Genomic DNA, 17247 nt, shown 5'->3' with positions numbered 1-17247 from the left:
GTCTGCTGGTTTTTCAATCACTTTAGTGAGCAATTAAATATACAGTGCAGCTGTTGGGGTACATGACTTTTGCACTTGTTCAAGCTTCTAGCAAACCAGCCTCGTCACCGCATATAAATCACTAACCTTGACTGTCTAGTTCTAATTTTAAACAAGAAAATCATTAGAAAAAAAAAATTGTTAGACCAGGAATTGCCTTTAATGAGAAGAATCCTCAATATGCCAGGGACAGAGTCCTGCTACATACGACAATGAACCCTTATCTGAAATTTATTTTTTCCCTTTCTGAACAACTTTCCTGAACTCAGAATCACTAGGTTCTTTGCTATCCACCACCGGAAAAATCAAATCTGACCAATCTTTATTTATTGTAAGCTGATGGACCATCAGTTACAGCATTAAAAAACATGCCTCATTTTCAAACAAGCTCAACAGGTGGAATAACCTCAGTCAGACATTTGTAATCTTATGTTTTACTGAAAACAACAGGCCTGGTTTATCATACAGTGCTATGGTTTTTGAGCAACTGTGGCTCTGGGACCTGTAACATATTGGGCACCTGAGGACTAGCAGTAAGGTCTTGGAGAGATGATCCATTTTTCTGGTCTCAGGTTCACTCGTCCAAGTGCAGGTCACTCTATAAAAAGCAACGATCTCCCACTTAAATAGGCAAGAGCTCAAATGCAGGTCAGTATTACAGGCTGCCTGTTTCCAAAGATTATAAACATGTGGATATTGATTAATTAAACAAGCCAACTGTTCAATTAAGATAACTCTGGGTCCTTGAAGGCACAAGAATATTTAGATTTTGATTTCACTAACAAATCAGTTGCATTATTGGTTACTATTTTTCCATCCGTAGACTTATTGAACTGGGGCCCTGGAGGACCAGGCCTGGTAACCCTGCTATCAGGCATGGCAAAGCTCCATCTGTCAGATGAACAATCCAAACTCCTTCAGGAGGGTCCCAAATTAACGCAGACAGGGGGAGGAGAGAGCAATGCATTCCATCATGGGGAAAAAAGCTTAACATTTTCAATGACAATCCCATCATTATCAATCCATTGATTTTCTAACCACTTTATCCAATACAGGTCATTGGGGAGCAGAAGTCTATGTCAGCAAGTAATCAGCACAAGATTCCAGATACCAGTTTATTGCAGGATACACAGAAACAAAACAATCACATCAGGGATAATTTTTCCAGAAGGCAATTAACCCATCAGTACGTCTGTGGACTATAGGAAGAAATCGGATCCTGAAAAGGAAACCAAAGTGAACATGAGGAGAACATGCAAACCCCAAGCAGTTAGCATCCCAAGTCCATAACCGAACCAAGGAGCTCACCATTGCACTACCATCCTACCCCATCCATAACTATGTAGATACGACTGGCCTGGGGTCATTAATCCTGATGACTTTACACAGCATAAAGAACATTGATCTTCATGCTCAGACAAGTGTATGCTAAAGCGGTTAGAGACCAAACATTACCAAAAGCCTAATGCTAGCCCTCACCGTGTCAATGTTTTGCTCCAACAGTGAACAGATTTGCAAAAGGTCTCCAATCAGCAACTTGGGCCATATTGACCATTTTCTTAGTCAAGCAGTAACCTTATTCTTGCAATTTCATAAGCCTCTTGGCTTGCACTGGAAACCCTGAAAACACATCGTAAGTTTAAACAAATACCACGTCCGCAACATGAGCAGAAAAATGACTCCCAACTCCAAGTTAATCACTGGTGCCAACCAACGTGTTTAAAAGTAATTGCCTGCTCATTTAGACTTACCCCTGTGCTCTGTTTTTGCTTTCAGACTAGCCTTCAGAAAATTGCTCCGATGACTTCACCAAACAACTTTTGTGCAGGCTCATCACAACCTAAGACTTCACTTTTATTTTTGTGTAAAACAATTAAACTGTCCGTTTAAGTTGAACAAAGGTGGAAATGACAATTAAGCATTGCTTAGTTCCAACAAGGCATTTCTCCTTCTGTGCAGTGCCATTTGGTTACATTACAGGGAACATGAGGGCAATTCTGAAAGTCACAAATGAGTAGTGAGGACCAATTACAAACCCATTCAATGTCTTGAGATAAAGCCAAATGTAACACTCCTGACACAGGAAACAAATCATTACAATTAGGAAAGCTGGAAAAAAAAACTGGGGACACTCAGGACCAGGGATAGGAAGCACTTGAAAAGAAAAAAGTTGATTAAGGAAAGGGGTTCAATATAGTAACAGGTTAGCTGGGATAGAAACCATCAGATGCTGGAGCCCCAGCTATCGAGGAAACAAGGACAGGGGTGCTACTGGCTCTAGACGTCGTCCACAGCAACTCCATCAGGACAGCAGCTGAAACAGCACCCACAAGCCGTCTGCTTCTACTGGAGCAAAGGTTTTTGAATCAATTGTTTAAAAACAATTTACACTACATCAAAGTCACTCAAGTAACACTGGCATGGGAACAGAATGAGACATCAAGCCCCCCCAAGGACCATCTTCAGGGCATTCACTGTTTGGATACAGTTCCCAAAACAACTCAACCAGCTAGAAAGGTTTTAAGTGGACTTTTTAAAAGTCGAATCACAGTACCTGTCAGGACCAGGCTATTAACACTCGGTAGGCAACACCATTTGAACCACATGAAAATCACACCTTGCCCTCACACCAATGGCTTGTCACGGAGGGTCAATTTTCAGTTCAAATGGAGTAGTTCTTATTTTGTTAAGCAAGTGAATGAGTTTAAAAACAATTAACAGCACTGAAATAAAGGTGCATACAAGCACTTAGCATCTCTTTCCAGTGCATCACAATTAGTCTGCTGACCAACCTTCAGAAGATAAGGAAATGAGGGCTTCCACACTGTACTGCAACTTGATAGTCTTTTATTTGCAATGTTCTTTATCTTTTCCAGTTTCTGATGTGAAAAGAGGCATTAATCTTTTTAATTAAATACTTAATAAAGCAAAAAAGTATTTACAAATTTCAATTAAACTGTAATCAATGAATTCAGGTGGATAATTACAAGCACCTTCCGGTAACTCAGGGAGGGGAAAAAAATTATAAATACAGGAAAATCTGCCACGTTGTCTTTTTTTAAAGGAGGGAAAAAAGCACAGGAAGGAAATAAAACATTTCATGGCATTACATTTTCTTTTATTTCTGGAAAACAAGAAAAATAAAACATGAGGAAAAAAAATTAATATATTTACAGAACGGTCATGAAATATTTCCACTTTACACCAGCAGAAATGTCTCAAGCTTCTGTACTGTTTATTTTTAAGATTTACTTCTATATATCTTCAAGTTTTTTTAACAATGATTCTCTGTATCTTTAAAATCCACTACAGGCTTGTTCAAGGCTGTTAAGCCCCCTGCCCCCCTCCCCCCTGCCCATTTGTTAAGTGTAGGCGAAAAAAAAAACAAAAGGGGCAGTTGTGAGAAAGGATAGTGGGCGGAGCCTCCTGGCAAATCACATGTCCAGTCCTGTCTCAGCCACGCCCACAATTACACTGTCACATGGAATCCAAGTTCCTGCTTCTCCAGGCGCATTCCCATCTCCTTCCTGGAAAGTTCCAGCAACATCGACTGTCCCCTTCCCCTTTTTTTGCATTTTTAATTTTCCTTTATATTAAAAAAACGCACTCCAATCATCCTACACCTAAAAAAAATATAATAACCACCTACATAAGTATTAGAGCGCCACATATACTGAAAAGAGCAGCCTTAGTTGATTCGATTTCTGTTCAGGATTTTATCGGACATCATGAAATGTCGAGATGCTTTAAAACAAAAGATAAAACTCTTGATACACTGAAGGAATTGCACCCCCACAGTCTGTTTTGTCATCCTCTTTAAATTGTTTTCATTTTATTTTGTTTGTTAAAGACATTCGCCAGAAAAAAAAACTAAAAAAATTAAACGATCGTATGCCGATCTATTGGATCTCTCCAGCTGTCCAATTTGTGCCGGAGAAGGATTGTTTCTTCACCAAACTGTTAATGTAAGCCACTTTTGAAAAAGTCCTCTGCCTCTCCCTCTTGCCCTGCTCCGGCCCTCCTACTCTGCAGAGGGCGCCAGGGAGCCTAGCTGTTGTCAGACTCGTCCTCAGCCTCACGGAGCCATGTGAAGAAGGCAGTGACGGACTTGAGAGCAACACCCTTGCCCAGCTGCTCCGCTGGGTCTTTACTCGATTCCCACTTGTAGAAGGCCTCCTCCTTTATTACGTCTTCATCGTACAATGTGTCAAAGAACATCCGCAGCAGATCTGAAAGGGGGAAAGACCCGATATCAGAAACTGGGTTTAAAAAAGTGACACCCCCACTTTCCACAGAGAAAACTGCTGCCTCTTTACAAGGAAAAGAAAAAAAACACCATGAGGGTGCAAAATGGAGTAGAACCCAGAACTGTTCAACCTATAAAGCAAATTTGCGGACATTCAGCACGTCATCTATTGCTTAAAAGAAATGAGAAACTTGTTACTTGCAGCCTAATGTGTGCCATAAGGACAACACTATCCAATCTGCAGCAAACCCCTGTGATCACATCCTGGCCCAGTTTGGAAGAACATTGGGATGAAACTGTTGACATAAAGGGGCAATACTGTCCTCTAGTCCACAGTTATCTTGCCATGTTACTTCGTATCCAACAGGTGTTGGGGGCAGAGAATTTGAATATCTCCATAAAGGTAGTCGGTCTTTTCTGCTTCTAGCTGCCACAGTTTTTGCATTATTTTTAGAGATGGGAGGGCTTGGGAGAAACAGACTGAAGACAGACACAGAACAACCTTCCCCAAACCCCCCAACACTCACTCGCTGGCTGCTCCAGCTTCACCATCAAGGCCTGCAGCGCATAGAGAGCCTGCAGCTCCTTCTGCTCATCTGCGAGGTACTTCTGCAGCAGCTTGGCTCTCTGCGTGATCTGCTCAGTATCCACTTTGTACGGGTTCTCATCTGTGAAAGGAGTAGAGGAGCCATTAAAACTGCGCTCTTCAAATGCGACCTCCATTAACTCAGTAAAATCTAGCTCTCAGCGCATGTACAGGCAGCAGTTCCAACGTACTGCTTTAATAGAAGTAACAACAAAACTGAGTTACAGTCTGATAAAGCCTGACTCGCAAAGCCCAAAAACCTCTGTGAAAATTAATAAGGTTTGGGGAAGCAGGCCACATCTTTAACTGCTTTTACTGTGAAACAGGAGTGCAGGACTAATGTTAACTTAGTCACCCACTCACTAACCACTCAGGCCACAGATGTCAAGTCAAACTGCTCCTGAGACATGAAGAAGGAGTATTATTCATGCTTTAGGCCTGGAAAACTTTTCAAACATCTTAGTAGGTACTCACAGATGATGGCAGACTGACACACTGATGTCATCACTGCTCTGATGAACATGTTGGAAGAAACCTGCTGCTCATCCAGATTAGCCTGTACAAAGAAAAAAAAAGCTGATTACGCAATAGGAGAAAAAGGCTCTCTGATGCAATACCCTAGCCTGGATTAAATTGATAACTATAGAATTGAACAACAGATAAGATCCTCCATGGCTTGATCTCAACTCTCAGATTGATGAGGTGAACTCCTGCCTATTATGGGAGAAGGCGTCTGTACATCTGAGCTGGTGTTAACTAGCTACCAAATTACTGACACTGAAGTATGAATGAGTCCCCTGTTTGGGGAAAAATAAGTTTTATACTCTACTCATTTTTCAATGCGTACTTAACGTTCTCCATTTTACGATGACATGTGCTGTGTTAGCCTGGTCAGGGATTCACCAGGAGTACTGGGAAGCTGCACTGTACACCAGTAGCCCCAATATGGAGGCAACAAGAAATCTTGTGTGTGCGGGACAGCTTTATGGCAGGTTTTTTCAACGCAGCTTCACACACCTCAACCCAGTCATAAATTCTTTGGTTGTCTGCCTTCTCCTTAATCAGCCTCTCCAGCTGTCGGCACAACTCCTCTGAAGTCAGCTCCTTTTTGCTCATCTTCTCAGAGTCGTCTCCCAAAGTGAATTCCACTTTCTGAAAAGAGAAGGATGTAGACCTTTAAGTAAGAAGACAGCAGGATATTTCCAATGAATAGCAACTATATGTGCGCATCTTTGAGACATTCACACACACTCGTTGAATTTTATTGCATTGACACAAACCAGGAAGAAAGATAAACTCTGACAGCAGGATGAGTGATATAAAAACCAGGCGTATATTCAGGTACATACTCTATTGGAAAGAAAGGGTCTCCCTCTCACCTTTTCTGTTACAAACTTATTGACGTCCTCATCCTCTGGCAGAAAGTCCTTCCAGCTTAGCCCTGCTTCTCTCCAGAGAGCTCCGGCTTTTTTATGGCTCTGAGTGGGGAGACGAGACGGCCACATTAGTAAAAGAACCCACCAGATAATTTGGCAGGGTTGGGTGTCGGTGTCCATCCCTGTTGTGAATATGAACTCTGATCTTCAGTCACATGCAGAGGCACACCAAAATCAACATACTACTGCACTCACCATTTCTTTGCACAGCAAGGACAAGATCTCAACTAACAAGAGTCCAGCCTTCCCAAGGGGAACAAGAGGCTTCGATACTTCTCTGAAAGAAACAAAGACAAGGTCAGGCTTCTGGTTAGGAAATGCAGCAGTTAAGGAAAAGGGCTTATTTTTAAGCCCTGACTCTGCTACAGTCTCTCTAACCTCCCTCATTAAGATAGTGAACCTTAATAGTGATAGGATGAAACCAAGGTCCTATTATCAATGACAACTGCACTGGCATGCTCTGATGGAAATTCCTGGTTATCAACTTAGAATGTCTGCTACACGAGTAGCAGAGATTCATGTTCCAAGATGCTGGGACTTCATCTTCTCATGTTAACATACATTTTTTTAAAAAAAACTATTATAACAGCACAGCTCATTTCGGATCTGTGTGCAGGACCAAGTGTTCCAAGACTCACTTGAAAAGCAGGTCCATGGGAATGCCCCCCTCATGCAGCATGGGGGTGATGATCTCAGCCAGGTATAACCAGATGTGTGGGATATCAATAGCCATGTCCTCTGCCACTTCCAGGATCTCCTGCAGTCTAAAGACAAAACTTGCAAGTTCACAACTGTCCCAGAACAAAAGGAATAACCCACAACTGTCCCACAGAACTAGCCTACAGATTCTAGAGCTCTTTCGCACAGGCCTATGCATGCATTCGTACATCTGTATTTATGGAAATAGGCTCAAATCAAACTTTAATTAATAGAAACCACTTGTCCCAATACCTGTTAGCGGCTATCTGAGCAGGGATGTGCTTAAATTGTCCCCAGCTGCTTACCCAAGAGCAAACGTCCACTGTGGAAGGCTCACAGGGAGTAGGTTGGAAAAGCAGAAAGGCAGGAGGAAAAGAGATAGCATGGTATGAAACGGGCCTTACCCCTTGAAGTAGTGCTCAATGGGCAGAGTCTCAGCCTTGACCAACTGGTACAGCAGCAGACCCATGTGCTCCCGTGCAATGGTGCTGCGCTCCAGCGTCGACTCAATGCCATTCCGCACAAAAATGAAGAGCAAGGATACCGAGTTCATTTCCTGGACACACTGCACAGCTTCCTGTGAAGGAGGAAGAGAGGTGTTCAAAATAAGGGACTCTCACCCTCTACATGCCCACAGTCTGAGACAAAAATCACCTTACTGATATTTAGTAAGCCCTTGATCACGTGGCAAAGTAAAGGTTGTCCAATCCATCCTATAGAACAATAAACTTTTCCATTCCTAAACAGTGGGGCTCATGCTGCACGTTTTTGGGCTACCAACTTCCAGTGATGCCACCCCTGCCCCACCTTCATGTCGTTGATGTGCAGATATTCCTCGATGATGGCCTTCGATTTCTTTTCCAGCTCATCCTCGCTAAGTGCGGGCTTGGCAGGCGCAGGTGCGGGGGCAGATGCGGGCTCCCTTTTCACTGCAACCAGGAAGAAATCTACTTGTTGACAAGCCATTGACTCTTAGCTGCTGCCAATACCAGAAGCAAAAGCAATTTGTCCTCACATTCCTATACTGAACAAACCTGGTCACCATGTCTATAAATATGTGCATTTCTTATAACGGGTACTTTTGAATACATTACAAACAGCAGCGACAGCATCCTCTTCACTTTCCTCAAATACTTGCTAGTGCCCAGAGGAGCAGAAAAGGGTTAGGTTACGGTAACCCCCTCGTCTCTCACCGCTCTCCTTGCTCCTGGCTCTCTCCCGGCTGCCTCGGTCCCTGTCGTCTGTCATGCTGGCGACTCTGCGCAAGGGGTCAGCAGGGCCGCGGTGCTCCCTCTCCCGGCTGCGGTCCTCTGTCTCTTTGCTGTAACTCCTCTTGGTGATGGGGGGTCTGTTCCTGTCACCCCTCTCGGACGCCTTCTCCCTGTCGCTCTCTCGTCGGTCGAACCGATCCCGATCCCGCTCCCCGCGTTCGAAGCGGTCCGAGCGGTCGAACCTGTCGCTGCGCTCCCCGCGGTCTCTACTGGAGCTGCTCCTGAGCAAGAGGGAGGGAGAGAGGTCAGTGAAGATGTTGAGGGAGGAACGGAATAATACAGTCTTATCTTGGACAAGAAGATGGTCTCACCTCTGAGGAACTCTTCTCGATTCGTTGTCTCCAGACACCGTGCCCGAAGGCATAGAAGACTGCTGTAAAGCTGAAAATCGGTTCAGTGTACTGGTAGCAGGACGTCCTGTGTCAGAAGCTGTGTAGGCAGGAATTGCAGTCAACAAGAGAACCATCAGAATTACAAAACTTGTGACTTTTCCCAAATCCCTTTCTGAATTTCGATAATCTGAATTCTTGTAAAATGTTTCTAAAATTACTTTTAGACATAGCTAGAACAAGGACACCTTATATAATTTCTTTACACGTATAACATTTAAGTATAAAGCTAATTCTACACTAACTTAAGAGACAATGCAATTAACATTATATGAATCTAACAATCTAATACTGATGGAGCAGCACTGCTCTAGGGGTCTACTTACATTGCTCAGCAGGCTTGGACCCAGAGCCTCCACTGCTGCCTTTGCCCCAGCTCAGTCTGCCCCCTGGAGCCAGCAGCTGGTTATTGAAGTCCATTGCTCCAGGCTACATAATATTGGGGAAGTACAGAAGGGTAAGAACAGGTGATGCAAACAAGCCTCAGTCACCCACATCTACCCTGGAGGATTAATCAACAAATGTCACTGCGTTTGCTGGCTTTCCACAAAATACAACACTGCTACACTATTGTATGTTCCTGAAATCAAATTAATCAAAGGCTACAGATTTTATATCATACCGGTGGCCTGATCCTTTGGTTTGACAGCTTCTGGAAAGCGGCAATAATGCCAGGCCATTCTCGGCGACTCTTGTAAATGCTCTCTATAGTTGGGAACTCTACAGAACTGGAGTGGGACCCAGGTCAAAACAGCCAAATGTGTGCCTGTGCTCCTTTCAAAGTGGGATTCGTTCAGCAGAGCGGAAGCTGACAAACTGCCCCTCAGTACCTCATCTCCATCACAAGAGTTCAGTGGCCCAGACACTGTGGCACTAACAAGAGATCACTGGAGCAGCCCCAGATTCAAGCGCATGCTAGAGTGGTAGAGCGTAGTGCTCACCTTGGTAATCTTGCTGAGCCGGCTGGTGTCGATGGGCCTGTTCTTGGAGATGGGGACAGTGTTCCAGCCCTCATCCTGCGGCTGGGTGCTGCGTCCTGCAGGAGGAAGGGGGAAGGAAGAGATGGACAAGCTCAGAAATCAAATCGCACTTGAATTCCTGCTGACAATACACAAAGTTTTACGAAATCTTAACGAATAAAACTCAATTGAAGCTTTGCTGAATAAACTAAAAATGTAAAGCTTTAGGCTGACGTGAACTTAAGTAAAGGTGTTAGCTTCTATTTCTGACATTTTAGTTACTACTGAAATCATCACAGTCTAAGGACTGGCAAATCAAAGTTTTGTACTAGAAGCAAGACTGCCTACCCACTGTGTTAAACCATCTTTTCATTTACTTTCCTGTACCAAAAACCAATGTAAGAAAACACCTGTAGGAGGTAGTAACAAACCTGAGGGTGAACCATCTGTTACAGTTTCTGTTCAGGTAACAACAGAAAAAAGACCGGAGTCTAATACACTGTATGAAGCTCACATTATTGCAGAAAGGGGGCAGTCAGCCCTCACTGGAAAGTATGGATACATGACTGTGCTCCTGTGGAGGTAAAGGGTCCCCATCACCCACCTGAGGGATGTGGCCCCCCAGGGCCCCCGCGGCGGCTGTCCTTCTTGGACATGAGCTGCTGCTGGACTTTGATCTGTTCACGGTGCTCCTCCAACTCTGCCTCCTTGTGGATCTGGTCGATCGTCTTGGGCCCCTGGTCTCCTCTCCTTGGCACCCAGTTATTCTGGGCAGAAAAACACGTAAGGGTTAGAGAGCAGAATATATAACATTGACAAGCGATGCAAGACAAAAGAGAACGAAAAGGTAATATGCAGGGAAACTTCCCATTTCTTGAGGCACATTTGCATAAGCTCAAGAGAGCAATGAGGGAGGGAGGATTGTTCTGAAGCACAGGTGACCAAGGATGGCAGCCTTCCTCAGGCGCAACCTGATAGAAGCAGCAAAGCCCAGGAATCCATCTGCCTCTACAGCCTTTTATTCCCAACCAGTGATTCATAAGACAGAAAAGGCAAGTGAAACTGCCTTCCTCCCTTCACTTTGTAGCAAACAAAATCAACAGTGCAAGCACTACAGCCTCTTCCTGATTAGATAAAAAATAAGCCGTTAACAAGCCAATAAATGCTTTAACAGCAGAAGCAGAAGATAACGGTATTTTAATAAAACATGATGATGCAAAGGCACCACAATGGTAGTCTTCCTGAGTAAGGTGGTAATGGAAAATGAGAAAAGTTACTGCCAGTTAATCGACAAAAACGTGGACTAAAACTGAATTAAGTTCAAATAATGTAGTAAAAACATAGGTGCAAACATTTTTATGCCACACTGACCATGATCGCCTTTCTTTGCTGGAGCTGTGGCTTTTTGACTGACGGGAGGGGGGGAGAAAACTAGGACAAAGAAGGGAGTGAGGAGCAGTTACCCTTCTCAAGTCCAGGACATCCTGTAGCATGAACCGGATTCGGGAAGATGTCTTCCTCTCCTTGATGATCTTCTCCATCTGGTTGAAGTACTGATCCATGCGGGGCTGAGAAGAGAAGAGAGAGTCAACGAGGTTCATGGTCAGCAGCATCCCTGTCTTTTTAGAAGTGAGTGAGATTGCCTGGATGGACATAGCAATGTGTTCCAAGTACTGATTTGAAATGTCTTTAAGCATATCACTGAAAGCATACAGGCACCCAACAATTTACATGGGTGGCTGCTTTGCAGAAATCCAGGAGAACCCTGGCTGACTACCAGAGCAGCACTTTGTGACCCGTGGGAACCCTACCTGCAGTCAGCCTCCTGATATTAACAAGCCTACAATCGATCTGGCCCTTTCTCAAAAGGAATACTGTGAGCTTCTGACTGTTACAGATAGCATCCCGGAGGTTTAATCACTGCTAATACCTTGGCCTTCTCAAAATCGAGGTCCTTGCCAATGGTAGAGAGAAGGCGGCACAGGCACTCCAGCGACTCCTCGTCGTGGTTCTTCAGTAGCTTGACGATGCAGTCGTGCATGATGGGCTCCGTCAGCATCTTCAGCTTGAACAGCTCCCCGATGAACTTGATGTTGCCCAATGACCGCCGCCGAGCCTTGTCCTTGGCATCATCCAGCTCCTCCCGCAGATGCTGCCTCTCCTCCTGCACACACAAAACATTAAGGACATTCTCAGGGGCCAAGCCTTTCAACACACCTAGAACTACAATTTCCTCTGGGCTGGGGTGGTGTGTGGAGCAACAATCAATATAGACACTGAGCACATAATTTCTCCTTCAATCTTTCAACAAGCCTTGTTATCACATTGGTCAATTGATAACATCAAATCAGAACAGTTTACCACTGGAAATAATCAATTTCTCTAGATGAACTGCTGCTGGCTGGTCTAAAAGCCTGAAGTGGCTTTAGCTTTACCACCTGGATTTGTCAGATTAGAAGCAGTTTTACTGTATCAAGTGTATCCTTAATTTAAGTCTTTCCAAATACAGTATGAACAGTCTGAAACTCTTCTGACATGGGTGACTGACCAAGTTACACTGGTTCTCAAACTGAACATGCCTGCAACACAGACCTGACAAGTGTTTTGTCCCCAGTCCCACAGAAGGGTACCAGTCTCTTACAGACCTTACAGACTAGCCCAGAAAGGCACAATTATATTAGCTGAATTCAAGACTTTTTTCTTCCGTTTTGTTTTTAGCCTCAGCAAAAGGGGGAAAAGGGAGAGAAACACTGCTCCAGAAATGAGAACTTCACATGGCTTCCCTCTGCCAGGCTTTTCATCACACCTGAAAGCCTCTAAGTAGGAATGCGTGTTGAGAACTGCACCCTGCCGAACAGCCAGTCCTTGCAGAGAACAGTTGTACCTCAGCAAGACAATGGCCAATTAGACAAAGCAACTAATCGTGTTTGGAGAGAACCATTTCATTACACACTTCCACAACACACCTGTTCACAGGTGTACAATTACAATAGGTCAGCAAGCACCAACATGCCTGAGCAAAAAGCAGATTAAAACCCATCATAAAACCAAGCATATCGCTTAACCTCAGAAGAGAAAGAGTGATTCCTTCTCAATTAATAACATCTGCGAAATGTCAGCGTTTGTCGACAAACCATTGAATGGCATTCCTGCCAGTCTCACTACAACCTCATATTTTCTGTGGTTATAATGTACCTTCACTCTTCTCATTTTAGTTCTCTTTTGCAAAGTATCTTTAGTGTCAGACTGAATAATTAAGGATATGAAAAAAGGGTACAGAATACTTTTCCCTATTTTTTCTGAACAGTAGAAATTAAGGGAACAGTAAAAGACTGCATTTCCCAGGAAACTTCAATACAAGTACAAGCAGTACACAAAAGTATTGGCTCATTAATGCACCACACCATCTCAAAAACTAGCAGACGAACCTGTGTGGCCGTACAGGCAAGTACACACTTTTCAGCATTCCCCCCCCCCCAAACTATAACCTGAGACAATGAGAAACAGCCACTAAATTATGCCATTTATCGTCACAGGACAAGCTTTTTTCACCATCCTGTTTGTAAACTATCTATGCATCAAATAAGGCAACCAACTGAAACACTGCCCTCCCGAGATTACTTACCACTGAAGCTGCATCCAGCTCCTTCTGCTTCTTCTCGAAGACTTCATCATCGTCTTTGTCCTTTTCAAACTCTTTCTGGCAGCGGTTCAGCAGCAGCTTGCGGAAATTCACAGTCACCTGCGGCTTGTCAGCTGTGGGGACTTTAAGCTGGAGGGAGAGGTAAAAGAATAAAACTAGATGAAAAGGATGAACTTGAAGTACTGCCTCTCCCTGCTTCCCACCCCCATCAAGCATCCGTACATCAGAAAGCCACTTACACCTGGTAAGGTCATGGTGACCTGGAGTGTAGAAGGCGATTCTACATCCTCAACAGGGATGCCAATTGACCTAGTCGGCATGTCTTTGTGGACTGAGAGGACACCAGAGCACTGCGAGCCGTTACAGCAATATCTCATCAGCCTCCTCAAGCCTCTAACCCCCAACCCAGGCAAAAAGGTGAACAAATGAACAGTCAACTCAGCCTGGGAGATGAATGCAGCCTCTGGCATGAAGACCGAGACTAAATAAAAAAAGACCTACTGACTAAATGCAACATTATTGGGAAGACTAGAAGTCAAGAACAAAATGAACCAAAAGGTTTTAAAGCACTTCTGAAACCTTGCAGGCCTGTACTGTAATTAACACTGATTTGTGTGGCTCCGGACCAGTGGCCCAGACAGTATGGAACTAAACAACGGATCAGGGGAGCAGCACCAGGAGCTAACACCCCACACAAGCATCACTACTTTTCCCTTCACTCACCGCAATAAGGCAGCGGCACATGTTGGCATATGCAACAGAGAAGTTGGGCTCAGAGATGGCCTTCTCGAAGATCAGGTCGATTACACCCTTGAGGCGCTCCTCTGTGTCAATAGTCAGCTCTGTCACCTGCTTCATCAGCTGTTGGAACATCTGGGGAGTCAGCTTATTCAGGATACTGCGCACCCTGCGGAACAGCTCCTAAGAGGGAGAAGTGGCGAAGACAGAGGACAAAGGGTTAGAGGGGGGGCAAGGAGCAAAACAACCTATTTTGACCTAACTGCAATATGAAATAAAATGTGGAAATAAGGTAAAGAATTTGTATTTAACAATGTGTAAGTGGTACTGACTCAAAGCAAGTGGAAGCTAGACCACCTTCTCCATCACTATAAGTTTGTGGCCTAGACACAGAAGCACTAACAGGAACGGCCAAATCGCCAAGGTTTGGTGAACCCATCTACACAGTGGCTTTTTCCAGGGTCTTCAAGTACCTGCGTCTTGGCAGTCTCAGGTTCATCCTCTTCCTTTTCCTTGCTTATCTTCTTCATAGCTGGTTTCCAGGCCTTCTCTGCCTTGTTGAGCTGTACGTCATCGGTGAGGGACACACTGGCGATGATCTTTCGTGGCTCTTTCCTTTGGCCCTGCTGAGAGCGGCGTGGCCCCATTCCAGAGGGCTGGTGAACAGGGCAAGGAGAGGGGACCAGTCAAAAAAGTCACAGAGCAACTTTCATTCCATCTTGACCAGATAGTAATCACCAGGACCAAAGGAAAATGTGCCAACTGCATATGCATTTTTCCATCGAAAGACTTCAGATGTGTTAACATTCAGGATTATACCAGTGATATTGTGGGGCCTATAGAATCTCAGCCTAGTAGGTTTTAACTTTTTTTACAGATGTTGTAGAATGTATTCAATGAAGAAGGTTTAAGTACCTTCAGCCTTCGAGGGCAAACGGTTTGCTTAATTCATCAATAGTTTATAGTAAATCCCAATTTTTAGATGTATAGATACCTACTGGACTGGTGGTTTCCAGCACCAGGGTCAGAGACCCCTGTATTATTCAGTGCTAGTGTGCGGAATCAGTCAGGTGCCACGCATCACAAATAAAGCAGAAGTGCAGATAATGTTGATGATATGCTAATTCGGTGCTAGCATAGAGAAATTAACCTAAAATTAGATCAAAGTCAAATTAAACTTGGCATTTCCATCATCAAGTTTAATATCTAGACTTGTGTGCACATATGAAACATTTTAAAAGTGGGTTGCATCTGTGTTGTATACAGTGCAGTAAAGACCATGAACATAATGCAGGACCAGCTACTGGTTATGGGGAAGTGGTAACAGCACACACTACGGCCCCCACATGTTTGTAAGCATTATAAATACTGTGCCCCCATAACAATCATTAGCTATGGAAGTCTGGTAGTCTTGAGTAGTGATGCACAGTAACACCATGAAGCTTCTTCAAATCCGAACAGCTGGGTCGGCACATGCTGGGAGAGAGGATGCCCCCTAGAAGAGGGATGCTCCCTGCGACTCACCGGGCCACGTCCCCCCATGGGTTGCCTGCCCAAGTTGGCAAAGGAGGGGGTGAAGTCAGGACCACAGTTCATCCCTGTCAACCGGCTGGGGTCCAGGGGGCGGAGAGGGGTCTTGTTGGCCTGGACGGAGAGAGTAGGAGAGAGGGCTGGGTTAAAATAATGCTGTTCTGTTCACTTGCTGAAATAAAGGTTTATTACAGAAGCAACATGGTAGAAGGTAAGCAATAGCCTGAACTGTACATTTCGATCATAGCTGTGTTATTGGGAGGCCATTTTCCTCACATACAAATTTCAGAACTGATATAGTACACTGTAAATGGCTTCATGTACATACAAACAGAAACTTTATATTTGGGATCCAAGATACTATACTGTGATGCAGGTCCAGGCAGTATCTTACCTTGTCCAGCACAACATCGCTGATGTGCGGCAGGCCCTCAGGCTTCTGCATGCTAGCGCAAATAAACTGGAAGCCCAGCAAGAACTCTCGGTCATATTTCTTCTTCTCCTCAGGATTAATGGGCTTCCATTGCTCTGTAGGAGGAAAAGAGTTAACGTGAGAAAGGCAACAGTCGTCTGTCTCAAGTTACTGTAGACATTGTATGCAGTTTTTAGTACAGTGATAAAGGCCCTGCAAAATGTATTTCTATCCAGCAGCCAGCAGAGGTTACATAGCTAAGCTCTTTTGAACAATAGCCAGCAGAAACTGACAGCGTGTTGTAGTTCAGCAGCTCCTCAGTACCTCATCTCCATCAGTAGAAGTCAGTGGCCCAGACACTATGGCACTAACAAGAGATCATCACTGGAGCAGACAACTAACAAATTCAGTTGAATCGATGCAGAAAGAAAACTCTGTGCCTGGTAGGCTGGCCTGAGGGAGAGATGGAATGGGCACTTACCTTCTTTGTACTGGTACTTCTGGTCTCCAGGTTTGAGAGGCTCAGGTTCAATATTTTCTGTGTCCAGCTTATCTTCCTTCTCTTCCCAGGTCTCCTCAGTCTCTTCAGCATGGGAGGGGCGAGATGCCTCATTCTCAGGAGGGGCAACAGCCTGCTGTGCCTGTTCTGGCTCAGGGCGATTCTCCTTCACCTGGTCCTGAGAAACAGTGGAAGAGTGAAGATCACCAATATAACTCAGAAATGACTGCATACATTTAGAAAAAACAGAATAAAGGGGGCTGACATAGCACCTTAGACACCACAACACTCACCTCCTTAAACGCATCCAGGAGATCTCCCACTGCCTCTTTTTTATTCAGATCCTTCAGTTTCCTCTTCTTCTTTGGCACCAAAACAGCAGCAGCTGAAAGACATCAGTCACATGCTATATACTGGGAGGGTAGCAAACCAGGAGTGAGAGGAAAAGGTAGGATCAAGGAAAGTGGAAAAGGAGAAATGGGAAAAGATGTAGAAAAGAATAGGGAGGAGGCTCAAAAGAGGACTGCTTTCCTATGCTCACTGTGACAAAAGTTGCAATCAATATCAGTGAAGCTCACAAGTGAGACTGGAAGAGTATCGGCCCAAGGGTGCAACCTACACACAAAGTCATCAGCTTGTGGATTTGATGGAAGATTAGTCTTGGTACTCCTTGTAACTAGAAATTAAAAGATAAACTGAAAGCTGCCAAATATAACGCAGTACAAAATCCAAAGCAGTGCAACAGTTCAGCCTGCTGGAACTCTACAAGAATGCACAGAGGCAATTCATTAGTGTAGTGC

At 44.4% G+C, this 17247-nt stretch overlaps 1 protein-coding gene and 2 non-coding genes across 10 annotated transcripts in view; all 3 read right to left on the bottom strand.

Moving 5' to 3' along the window:
* Positions 1-2869: 2869 nt before the first annotated feature.
* The window catches only part of eif4g1a (eukaryotic translation initiation factor 4 gamma, 1a), a 54925-nt gene continuing 40547 nt past the window's right edge, over positions 2870-17247 (bottom strand). For all 8 annotated transcript variants that reach the window (XM_015361396.2, XM_069197767.1, XM_069197770.1 and 5 more), the window contains 23 exons: positions 16741-16832; positions 16430-16625; positions 15931-16064; positions 15531-15650; positions 14480-14662; positions 13992-14189; positions 13251-13397; positions 11556-11789; positions 11089-11193; positions 10230-10392; positions 9608-9702; positions 8993-9095; positions 8589-8706; positions 8200-8498; positions 7814-7935; positions 7411-7583; positions 6946-7071; positions 6503-6584; positions 6251-6349; positions 5889-6023; positions 5346-5427; positions 4813-4953; positions 2870-4268 (listed from right to left, as the gene is read on the bottom strand). In XM_015361396.2, coding sequence (XP_015216882.2) covers positions 4087-4268; positions 4813-4953; positions 5346-5427; positions 5889-6023; positions 6251-6349; positions 6503-6584; positions 6946-7071; positions 7411-7583; positions 7814-7935; positions 8200-8498; positions 8589-8706; positions 8993-9095; positions 9608-9702; positions 10230-10392; positions 11089-11193; positions 11556-11789; positions 13251-13397; positions 13992-14189; positions 14480-14662; positions 15531-15650; positions 15931-16064; positions 16430-16625; positions 16741-16832 — 3329 coding nt within the window. In that variant the 3' untranslated portion in view covers positions 2870-4086. The remainder of the gene's footprint in view (positions 4269-4812; positions 4954-5345; positions 5428-5888; positions 6024-6250; positions 6350-6502; positions 6585-6945; positions 7072-7410; positions 7584-7813; positions 7936-8199; positions 8499-8588; positions 8707-8992; positions 9096-9607; positions 9703-10229; positions 10393-11088; positions 11194-11555; positions 11790-13250; positions 13398-13991; positions 14190-14479; positions 14663-15530; positions 15651-15930; positions 16065-16429; positions 16626-16740; positions 16833-17247) is intronic.
* LOC138242298 (small nucleolar RNA SNORD66) lies at positions 9486-9559 on the bottom strand. The gene has a single exon (XR_011191506.1). It is a non-coding gene; the product is annotated as a small nucleolar RNA SNORD66 (small nucleolar RNA).
* LOC138242297 (small nucleolar RNA SNORD66) lies at positions 16262-16338 on the bottom strand. Its single transcript, XR_011191505.1, has one exon. It is a non-coding gene; the product is annotated as a small nucleolar RNA SNORD66 (small nucleolar RNA).

Source organism: Lepisosteus oculatus, chromosome 13, assembly GCF_040954835.1.
Source record: "Lepisosteus oculatus isolate fLepOcu1 chromosome 13, fLepOcu1.hap2, whole genome shotgun sequence".
NCBI classification, from domain to species: Eukaryota; Metazoa; Chordata; class Actinopteri; order Semionotiformes; family Lepisosteidae; genus Lepisosteus; species Lepisosteus oculatus.
The sequence above is the reverse complement of the archived record's forward strand: the minus strand, read 5'-3'. Positions and strand labels throughout refer to the sequence as shown.